Raw genomic sequence first — 11,821 nt, forward strand, 5'->3', positions numbered from 1 at the left:
GGCTCTTGAAACCTTTCTTCATAATGTTCTACGACATCTTTATAAACCTAAGCTGGTGTAAAATATCCTCCTCCTTAAATGTCCCCACATTTTTTAATTTTATCCTTCATTTACCACAATTATTTTTTATTAATTTAGTTCTAAAAAGTTCTTATTCATGGTTTTACACTTCCTTACTCCATTCGAACAATTCTGTCTTTAATCCATCTTCATCAATGTCCCCCTCATTTGTTAAATCCTCCTCCATTTATTCTGTCCCAGAACGTCGTCCATTTACACTGTTCGCGTCTTTCAGTTTTTCCTCACAGTTTTCACAATGTTTCCTGCATTCCCACTGCTCTAGAATGCATTCGCATTCGTAATGTAGAAATCTATAGTCTGTACTGTGCCAATGTGCCATGGCCTTAATCAGCATTCAGTAACTTTCTGCAAACCATGTCAGTGATGATTTGCTTTTTTGTTTTGTGCCATCCTTTCACGGTGGACATTACTGTACCTAAATATGACCTACATGTGAAAATAACGACCAAGAAACCCAAGGCTGTGCCAACAGCTGCATTAAAGGATTCAATAGATGTGTCTAAGACTGATCACATTGCACAAATTATTAAAAAACTATAATAAACAAATCCTCAAGACAACAAATGTGCTTCAAGATCCAAGATCCTGGGACAGTTATAATGTCTTTGCTTCTATCTTTACAATTTAGCAATCCAAAGTGAACATTAGCAAGTTTTACAATAGTTTTGCCAGGTTTTTTGGGGGAAAGCAAGTAACTATTATGTGACCAAAACAAAGTATGAAAACAAACAAACAACAAACAAATTCCATTCCTCCACTATTCAGTATATTCCACACTTACACTCCTGGACTGTAGCAGACACTGGTCAAATATTTCATGACTCTTTTTTTCTTTCTTTTTTTGCCTCCCCATAGTGCGTGGGCATCTTCCTTTTGCTGCCACTTTGCTCTGTTGAGAAATAATATTTTTAGCAATAACCTTTAATATTACCTCTTCAATGATGAATATTACTATGCCTTATCATATTTTAGCATTAAAAGAGGAATCAGTTTGTCCAGATATTCCACTTTATGTAAAGGAACAGTGACACCCAGTGACCGTGATGTACCAACCATTCTGTGATAAACCTATTTCAAACATGGCAATATGGGGGACCCATTCTATTGAGCAGGAACTGGTTCATTATAAATCATTTCATATATATTCATAATCTCTGATGTGGGCAAAACACAGAAATATTGTGCTGTTATCTACAGGGGTTGGACAATGAAAGTGAAACACCTGGTTTTAGACCACAGTTATTTATTAGTGCGGTGTAGGGCCTCCTTTTGCGGTCGATACAGCGTCAGTTCGTCTTGGGAATGACATACACAAGTCCTGCACAGTGGTCAGAGGGATTTGAAGCCATTCTTCTTGCAGGATAGTGGCCAGGTCTCTACGTGATGCTGGTGGAGGAAAACGTTTCCTGACTCGCTCCTCAACAACACCCCAAAGTGTCTCAATAATGTTTAGATCTGGTGACTGTGCAGGCCATGGGAGATGTTCAACTTCACTTTCATGTTCATCAAACCAGTCTTTCACCAGTCTCGCTGTGTGTATTGGTGCATTGTCGTCCTGATACACGGCACCGCCTTCAGGACACAGTGTTTGAACCATTGGATGCACATGCTCCTCCAGAATGGTTCGCTAGTCCTTGGCAGTGATGCGCCCATTTAGCACAAGTATTGGACCAAGGGAATGCCATGATACGGCAGCCCAAACCATCACTGATCCACCCCCATGCTTCACTCTGGGCATGCAACAGTCTGGTGGTGCGCTTCTTTGGGGCTTTCCACACCGTAACAAAATCAATACATGTTTCACATTGTCCACAGCCCAAGATTTGCGCTCCTTGCACCATTGAAACCGTCGTTTGGCATTGGCATGAGTGTCCAAAGGTTTGGCTACAGCAGCCCGGCCGTGTGTATTGACCCTGTGGAGCTCCCGACGGACAGTTCTGGTGGAAACAGGAGGTTGAGGTGCACATTTAATTCTGCCGTGATTTGGGCAGCTGTGGTTTTAAGTTTTTTTAAATATAATCCCGGTCAGCACCCGAACACCCCTTTTAGACAGCGTCCTCTTGTGTCCACAGTGAATCCTGTTGGATGTGTTTCGTTCTTCTTGGTGGTATGCTGACATTACCCTGGATACCGTGGCTCTTGATACATCACAAAGACTTGCTGTCTTGGTCACAGATGCACCAGCAAGACGTGCACCAACAATGTGTCCTCTTTTGAACTCTGGTGTGTCACCCATAATGTTGTGTGCATTGCAATATTTTGAGCAAAACTGTGCTCTTACCCTCTGCTAATTAACCCTTCACACTCTGCTCTTACTGGTGCAATGTGCAGTTAATGAAGATTGTCCACCAGGCTGCTCCAATTTAGCCATGAAACCTCCCACACTACAATGACAGGTGTTTCACTTTCATTGTCCAACCCCTGTAGATTGGCATATTGACTTAAATCACAAACAGTTGTTTTCAAGAAATCCAATTTATATTACTCAGAATTAGCTATATCATTAAAAGAAAAAAATTATAGCCCCACATTGATGGAAATGAATCAATGTTAAGAAAATAAAACAAGCCATAAACTGACTCTTCATCATGTTAACATTTCCAGGGCAAACGATTTAATTTAAACTACCCAACACACAATAAAACTACCTGCCTTTTTAGGTGATAAGCTAGACAAAAACACATGACAGAAAATTACACAAACAGTTCAAGTCTGACCTTTAAGGTGCGTTCTCGTTTCTCTTTCCCTTTGCCCGGAGTGATATTGTGAGGATGAGGAGGAGGAAGAAGTGGAAGGGAGTGCTTTGCTCACGTTGTGAGACCTCTCTTGCCCTAACTCATGGGCCTGTCCTAGAAAAAGGGGTGGGGCATGTCATGAGGGGGATGGGCAAACTTCTTTTTTTTTTGCCAAGATTTAAAAAGGAATGCACACAAAAAACATTAATCATCTCGTCATGTCATCATTATGCAGTTGTTTTCTACAGCCCATGGTTAATGTAATAGCGGTTAGTTTCAAAAATCCTTTTCGTCACTGGGAATCCAAGTTTAGACTCTCAATCCTTTATAACTGCATGAGGGGAGCTACAGAATAAAGACATAACTTTGGTGGACTATTTTGACTTTTAAAACCATGCAAAGTAAAACACAGAACTGCATACTGTACCTTGAGATCCATACATTTGCATATTAAGCACAATATAAACAATCAAGATTAGATCTGAGCCATGCATGCCTTAAAATTAGGCTACACACACACCTAATAAAATGGCTGATACCCCACACCTTGCAGTTACGGTTAATAAAGCACAAATGTAATTTTACAAAATGGACTCCAGGCATTAAATACTTCCAGTTCCTATCACCACCACCGTGAACAACTCTCAACATATCCACTATTCTCGATGACTCTGTACACTCCTAAACGAATGAATTCAGCAAAATATCGGACTTCAGAAATGTGGAGTAAGGTTTCATGGGGTGATGTGTAATTGTGATTTCCTGGTACTTGAGAAGTCTAGAAGATAGTGGGAAGTGTTTTTTATAGATTAGGTTTGTGCTGATTGTTTTCTCCTGTAGAAAGGTCTAGGTTAGTTGCAAGCAACCATGCAGAAACAAGGACAGCGCAATGATTGGGTTAGGGTCAATTCAGATTACTCTCCCAGAAAGCAAAACTACACACAGAGCCCCAAGCTGCTGCATCCTCAAAAAGGATGAAACTCATATTTATTGGTTTGAAATTGTCTTACAAAGTACACAAAATTTAATTACTTTCATATTTCACTTACATTATTAACCTTGGTTTCTATCAGGTTATTCAAGAGTAACATTAAGACCGAACAAATTTGGCTGGCATACATGTATCCACGGGAAAAAAAAACCCAAAACACTACTATTTAATAAAAATTGCATATCAGTACAATTGAGCTATCATACCACTAAAATTTACAAAGATATAACATCAGATGTTCACACAAGGTTATTGACAGGTTATAAAAGAAAGCAAGGATTACTAATTTAAATTCAACACTTTTTACTCTGATGGAAAAGCGAAGTCATGCTTTAGTTAAATGCACAATGCATTTTATTCTTCTGTAGCACAAAAGCACTATTCAAAAGGCAGTGTGCATTAATGAGGAAATGCGACACAGCAAAGTGCTTATGGAATGGGGGTAGGAAAAGGAAACAAATAATAAAAAAAAAAAGCAATCTCACACCATGGTCCCTGACAAAAGTAAACATAAAATGCACCCTGCACCAAATACTGATGGTCTGGATCATAAATATATTAACAAAAATTTCAGAGACAACAATAACTTTAACCTAAAAACTCTTAAAGGAAACAAAAGTACATCTGAGTAATAGTCCTAACTTGGAGCTCATATTTGGGCTGAGGCTCCAGCATCTTACTTGTGTTCCAGTCGGAGAAGCTGTTCCTTACCATTTATGGTTAACGACTTTAACTGTCCATCTTCTTCAACCTCTATGCGTTCCTGTCCATTCTCTACAATTCTGCATTGGGGGGGAAAAAAATGGTGGTCAGTTGCATAAAAATGAAAGAAGAAACAAGCACAAAACAAGAAAACTTTCAAAATATTTCCACCACTGAACAATTCTGACTTTGCGACTTGCTTTAGAACGGTGCATTTTGCGATAATTCTGTCAACTGTCAAAAAACCATGATAAAGAAAAGCAGTATATACACTGAGCTGTTGGAGGGCCCACAATGCCCTCGTGTAGAATGTTTTAAATTGCAAAACACCAGTGAGTGAGTCATTAAAGGAAGACAGTATGTGACACATACAGGTGCAACCCATTCCTGGCATTAGCAGTCATCCTGGGTGATCCAATCATAAGTGGACAGCAAAAACGATGCATCATGAGGAAGAAATGTAACCCAACACTCAAACCACATTCAGACGTGGTCAGAGGTGCATATGACCATATATTTCTTGTGTGAATGGAGTGGACCTATGTAGTTGTGTGTGTGTGTGTGTTAATGGGTAGGCCAACACAGCTTGTGCTCTGACTCAAAAACTGATACATGCCTCTTCTTAATTACAAGTGAGTTTCTCTCACAACGATTTAAATGTATTTAGTTTAAACCTGAATGTATTTGAAAACACTTCAAGGTTTGAGGCTGTGATTATTATGTTCCTGGGACAAAAGCTCAAGGGGTTATACAAGTGATTTTTGTCTGTTTGAGACCTGTGGCAGCGCAGACTCTGTCATGTTGTCCCTGTGAATGGATGTGCGTTTTTACCCTTTGCTGTGGTAAAATATGCTGAAGTTTACAGATCATTTTCTACCACCGACATTATTCAAATAATAATTCAACAAACTGCTCCCTTATCCAGCGTTTTTACCTTTTTGTAGTGATTTTCCTGCCATTGACATATTTAGTAGAAGTGGACACAGAGCGAAAATTCCCCATTCCACTGCCTCCGCCTCCACCTCCACCTCCTCCTCCTCCTCCTCCTCCAAACGAGGTAGAGGAAAAGGAGGTAAATCCTCCTCCTCCACCTCCCATATGACCCATGTGCTCCAAATGACCCATGTGCCCCATGTGGCCCATGTGGCCAAAGGAGGCAAAACCTGAAACACACACAAAAACACTGTTTAACCAGTGAGAAAGAGCCACAGGTCGAGCCCAAGAGTTTTATCTTTGAACAAGGTGCTTGACTACTTGATACTGTCACAGCATTTCATTCAATAATTCAATAAACAAACAGCAGAGAAATATCGTAACCTCTGACCTGTGTTAAAACCTGGAAAACTTGCTCCAAATCCGGGGAACCCTCCAAACCCTCCAAAAAACGAGCCCCCCGTTCTGCTCCGGCTCATCCCACGCTGGTGCCGCCGCCCACCCCCGAAAAACAAATCATCACCAAATAGATCGCCACCTGCAGGAATGTCAAAGATCAACAGCTACAATCACATTACCTTCATTGTCAACCAGTGATGGGTCAAGCCTTTCTCATTCAGCATTCACCAAAATGACATCTACATTGGCATTAATAAGACCTTTTAAATTCATAAATATCACATGTTAACTGTTAGTGCAGCTATGCGAAAAGTAATTTTACAAAAGTGGTTATAGATAAACATTCTATTCTCTGTCATTTCGGGCCATTTCAAGCGGTCCATGCATAATTCAGTTTCAGTAAGCATAAACACCATAACTAGAAGGTGTTTTCAATTTTTATAAACTAATAATAATAGGTTGTATTCCGTCCCCAATGAGTATTTTTTCCTCATATTGAAACTCAAATGAAAAAATACAAACCAAAGAAATCAGCAAATGGATCCTGACCACCAAAGAACTCCCTGAAGACATCATCTGGATTGCGGAACGTAAATCCTTGGAAGGGATCTCCGTTATGATAATGTCCCCCTTTAAAACAGACAACAACAGAGAGACAAAGTCAAACACAGTTTTGCTTTAGTCTGCCTTCTTCATGGCGAACATTGTGGGAAATCTATAATGTACTTTCCAGTGAGCCAACAAAATCAATGCAGTCTTGTGTCAAGTTGTCAATATGGTGTTTCAGAGCAATACATTAGCCAAATAAGTCATTAAGGCAAATGTGACAACTATCTATTAACTATTTACCTCCTCCACTTCCTGTTAGGCCTTCTTTACCGTACCGATCATAAAGACTCCGCTTGTTGGCTGCAACAAAACAAATCAAAGAAATCCTTTGGTTAAATAAATGCCCCATCACAGTAATAAAAAATAAAAAATAATCGATGCTCAATTACTGAAGGTATGCTTCGTGTAAAAAAACAACAGCACATATTTGATGAGACTAATACCCGTAAAAAGTGATTATCAGACCCTACCATCTGAAAGGACTTCATAAGCCTCTGAGATTTCTTTAAATTTCTTCTCAGCCTCATCCTTGTTTTCTGGGTTCTTATCAGGGTGCCATTTTAAAGCTAGTTTTCTGTACCTACAGGGAAAGGAAAGCAAATGTGAAACAAGAGTGGACATTACTGGTTAAGCAGCCTTTATAATACGTTTTCAAGCCTTTGTTTGTGTTCCTATTTTTATGTTTTATTAAAAACAGTGTTGGATTATGTTTAGTATTTCTAAGCCCTGATTAAAAGAAATATGGACACTGTGCATTTATAAATGACACTTACGCTTTCTTAATATCTTCTGGAGATGCACTCTTCGGCACTCCTAAAATCTCGTAATACTCCACCATGGCTTTACACAAATCCTCAGTTCAAGTGACGACAACCTGAAAAAACAAGACAGACACAATCTTAGATGTGTGTCAGATAGCATCATATGGAAATAATATGATGTGCGCAGCACTGCTCAATTACCACAGATGACAAGAATGACTCTTGTACCAAAGAACAAAATAAATAAATAAATAAATAAATAAAAATTTCTTGTCTCATACACACATCTGTGCATGTGTGTGTCTGTAACAAGGATCAAGGATTGTTAAGCTTGTTATGTGAATAAATATCAGAGGTCAACACAATTATACAGAAAGTTGCTGTATCCCTGCTGTATTCTGTTCACCCTCAGAAACACACAAATCTGAACGTTAAAACACAGAGAACCACTGAAGAATCTAATATTGAATGAGGTTCACTCTAAAGGATGATGTAGTTTCAGTAATTTAATTTACTCAATCCACAAATATGAATTTGCTGGTAAATACATACACTAGTGGAGAAAAACAATGCACTCCAATCTCATTCGAAGATAGAAACACTGACTGAAGGCAAGAGGGAAAAAATATAACCACAGTGTCTCGTTCTCACATAGCATTTAACGCCAACTCTATACACACTTGCTTTGGGCTAACAAACCTGTTTTTAAGAGACGCACCCCTAAGTGGTCGGCAGGCTGCCTCAACTTCCTGTAGTGGGTCCAAAAATCTGAACCATCAAATCATCATCAGAGCTTTTACTCTGCACATGAACCAGACCTTGGTTCAGTTTAATCCAGACTGAGACCACCTTTTACTGATCAAACCAAATTTTGATGCTTCGGTCTGAAGGCACTTTTCAAACCTTCTGTTTTGATTTGGACCAAACAGAAAAGTCAAACAAGATGTGTGAGAAAAGCACCCTTAAATCAGACATTCGCCAAGAAATAAAAACCTGTCTCCTGTACCAATTAACCCATTACAGTAAATTATGATATAAATCAATGGGCAGTTACTACATTATGTAAATAAACGTATGCAAAACTCCGAATATCTAAACTAAAGAAAACACCACAGCACAAAATTTACTTTAGGATCTCAATTGAATTACCAAAGCAATATATTTAATGGTACCAACTAAAAAGACCAGGATCAGTGTCATCAGAAAACCATGCTAAGCTAAAGCACTGGTGTATTTGACAGTGTGTGTCTGTGACTTGGCCAGTAATCACAGCCAGTGCCCAATCCCAGCTTTGAAACACAACAGCAGACAAACAGCGTTCTGCAGGTACAGAAGAGTTAGGTCTGGACATTTTCCAGACTTGTCCAATTACACGTTTCATATAGTGTACAGCCTGATTTTGTCTGCATTGTTGTTTTAGGCATAGGGTGGCACCCATCTAGCAGCGCCTGTGAGGCATGGCATTGATCCTCCGGAACATTAGTGGCTCTATTCACACATGCTTTCACTTGGACATTACCTGGGATTTGTACTAGAAGGCTAAGCAGGATAATGTCCAGGTAATGTAAAGTTCCATTTGCAACTAACTGTGTCATAGTTATTTGTATTGTTGTGCCTTCATGTTTGCTGTTGACAAAAAAAAAATGGTACATTGATTATGCGATATTTCCTATTAATATTACAATGAGTTCCCAACATTTCCAAGGAAAGTTTATATTTTGGAATATTTCCAAAGTCCCGCAAGAAAAGTTACCGGTATTTTACTTAAATTTATTGGAAATTTTCCACCCCTTTGTGACCCTTGTTACTGTGCATGTGAAAAAGGGGCTTAATTAACATGGGATTTTGCCAGTTAGAAATCTTTGTGCCACATTAAATAGCAGATATAAATAAAATGATAAATCAGTGCAGTCTACGATAAAAGTGTGCGATATTTTAAACAGGGAAATTCTTTGCTTTGTGTGTACAATATATGGCACTTGAAAAATGTGTTCTTAAACAGCTCACTCAACTCTTTATGGCATGTTTTCTGCTAAACAAAATACTTTCTGTTGAATGGTTATATCTTAGTTTCATCATCACTTGTGACATGAAGGAAACATGGACACAGTGTTTAAAAAGCACCTTCATCTTTGCAAAGTGCCTTTTAATATAGTTTACGATTCAAAAACACATCTGCAAATTCCCAAATGACATGTTTCTTGTAATCGGTTCTGCATTTGCCCGTTCTGATTCAGATCTCCATACGCACACATGACGTGTCTCTGTACCTAACTATGAAGTCACACTACGCAAATTAGTGAGGCATTTTTTCAAAACCTGCTGATGCTTATAGATAAGAAAAAAATGTGAACTGCCTATAGGTGCCCAACAATAAGACTATTTTAGGCGGAAAGAACATATTTTTCACTCTAAGTCACAGTCACACAGAAGAGGAAATAGGGTAGTTTATATATATATATATATATATATATATATATATATATATATATATATATATATATATATAGTTCACAAATATTGAAGAAAAAAATATATACAGATGTATACAGATCTGAACGTTTACATATGAAAACTATTATAAATTAACGCAAAGAAATGTTCCAATGGGTTTTAAATGTACATCGCTTTCTTCCTGATGATCTTTGCAGTTTCAAGATCAGTGTACTAAGAACATGAAATAACTTTCTGAATGACACCTCCGTATGTCAGATAAACCTACTTCCTGTGTCGTTAACCCCTTCACCCAAAACATGGTAAAACCTGGTCATTTGTACAAAATAGCTACAATACACTATGATGTGTGGGTTTTAATTTATAACATACTAAAAAAAAAAAAAAAAAAAAAAAACCACCACAGACTTTTTAACAAGGTTAAACAATGGACTTTGTGTGAAAATGTGGCAGTTATTTCTCATGTTGAGTGAACATCATGGTAAAGTGTTATTTGAAGATATTGTTTTTTAGGGAATTACTCGTCACATTTTGGGACATTAAAAGTTCTGACTTATTCTTGACATCTACATAAGAACAAACCCACGGCCTCAAGTTCATCAAGAAAGGCAGTTTTTTCCATTGAGAGGATCAATTTTTACCAAGAAAAATAAATTAATACATAACAAAAAGTGTTTTAATAAAATATAAAACTAAACCGGTCATACATGAAGAACAAGAGAAACAAAAAGCTCACAAGTATGGCATTTTGGGGAATATTTTGACTATTATCACAACGAGCTCGGCGATTTAGCTGTAAATTCCCGTATAATAGAGAAAACTCTAACGCTACAATATAACAAGGATGTTATATTCGTGTTATTGTAGTCATTAATAAAGAAAACACGAAGGAAACTGAGTCTGACTCTGGAACATTGTTAACATTAACGCTATCTTATTTCAGTTCTTCATTACACAGCCAGCTTTCTTCTCAAACAGCAAAACAAACGAGTTTTCTCTTAAAATAACTCTAAACACAGATTGTACGATTATAGATTCTAAACGGGGACATACCCTTCTTTCTGTCCGGTGCAGACAGGAATCTCCCTCGGCGAAATTTTACGGCTTTTTCTCCCAAAAAGCGGTTGTTTCACCGATGTGTTGTTGCTAATAGAGCGAAAGCCTTAGTATAAAAGCTCTGCGCATGCGCGGGAATGTACCTGATTAACCGAGAAATCCGCTGCCTTATGGCGCAACATCCTGTAAACTTCGGCGGTGTCCCAAATCTCATTCTCTTCTCTGCAATCTTTCCAATTATAAGCTTTTTTAGGACCAGCCGACTTCTCCAAGACTCACAGGTCAAAACCACACATTTCTGTGCTACTCATACGACTAATAAATCTATTCTAATAAATGCCCTCCTAATCGTGACATATTTGTTTTGTAACATTAGGCCCTATTTTGCCTACGACCTCAATGTGTGCAATTTTGGACGCTTCCCCTAGACATTCCAGAGTTTTCTAGAACACATTCTAGATCTCCAGAAATTCAGGAGTTAAGGCCTAATACATGTGTTTACTCTTTTATAAATATTTGTTATATTGACAAATACATTAACATATACATATAAACGTATTTTTCTCTCAGAATTATTTTTGTTTAAGAAATATATTTATTTTGCTGTGATCTGAAATAAACAAAATAATAATAATAATAATAATAATTATTATTATTATTATTATATACTTTATTATTATTATTATTATTATTATTATTTTATTTAAGATCACAAGAAAATTCATTTCTGCTTTCAAGATAACATTCATTCGTTCATTCATTCATTGCAGTGGCTGCAATTGGAACATTTTCACTCTTGAAAAATCTTAAAAGCAAGTTTTAATCTGAATATCAACAGCGCTATTCATATTTATTTTGATCCAAAACAGTTTACAAAAGAGTTATTTTTACCATATTGTTTTCCTGCACTTTTTCTTTTTTTTTGTGACACAAAAGTGCTCCCTCTGTTGGTTCTATTTTCATACATATTACATCAAAACTATAGCTTGCCTTATTGTACGTTGTTTGAATTGATATGAACAGCATTAGAATATTTGAAAAAAAAAAAAATATATATATATATATATATTATATTTCAATTAGAAATATATTTCTGGAAG

General features: G+C 37.4%; 1 protein-coding gene across 1 annotated transcript; it reads right to left on the reverse strand.

Moving 5' to 3' along the window:
• Positions 1-98: 98 nt before the first annotated feature.
• Positions 99-10,853, reverse strand: LOC136675414 (dnaJ homolog subfamily B member 6-like). Its single transcript, XM_066651946.1, has 10 exons — positions 10,719-10,853; positions 7,224-7,324; positions 6,921-7,030; positions 6,691-6,750; positions 6,364-6,471; positions 5,834-5,980; positions 5,444-5,672; positions 4,519-4,589; positions 2,799-2,930; positions 99-970 (listed from the first exon to the last, which is right to left on the reverse strand). The coding sequence occupies exons 2-10, from the start codon at positions 7,286-7,288 to the stop codon at positions 897-899; spliced, it is 996 nt and encodes a 331-aa protein (XP_066508043.1). The 5' UTR covers positions 7,289-7,324; positions 10,719-10,853; the 3' UTR covers positions 99-896.
• Between the last annotated feature and the right edge of the window lie 968 nt (positions 10,854-11,821).

The sequence above is a fragment of the Hoplias malabaricus genome, chromosome X1 (genome assembly GCF_029633855.1).
Source record: "Hoplias malabaricus isolate fHopMal1 chromosome X1, fHopMal1.hap1, whole genome shotgun sequence".
In the NCBI taxonomy this organism is placed as follows: domain Eukaryota; kingdom Metazoa; phylum Chordata; class Actinopteri; order Characiformes; family Erythrinidae; genus Hoplias; species Hoplias malabaricus.

Bases quoted from the DNA above. Each gene is read 5' to 3' on its own strand.
- LOC136675414 (XM_066651946.1), bottom strand. From the start codon at position 7,288: ATGGTGGAGTATTACGAGATTTTAGGAGTGCCGAAGAGTGCATCTCCA. The intron at 7,031-7,223 runs GTAAGTGTCATT...CTTTCCCTGTAG, and splicing joins CCAGAAGATATTAAGAAAGC to GTACAGAAAACTAGCTTTAA. The intron at 6,751-6,920 runs GTAGGGTCTGAT...GTTTTGTTGCAG, and splicing joins TTATGAAGTCCTTTCAGATG to CCAACAAGCGGAGTCTTTAT.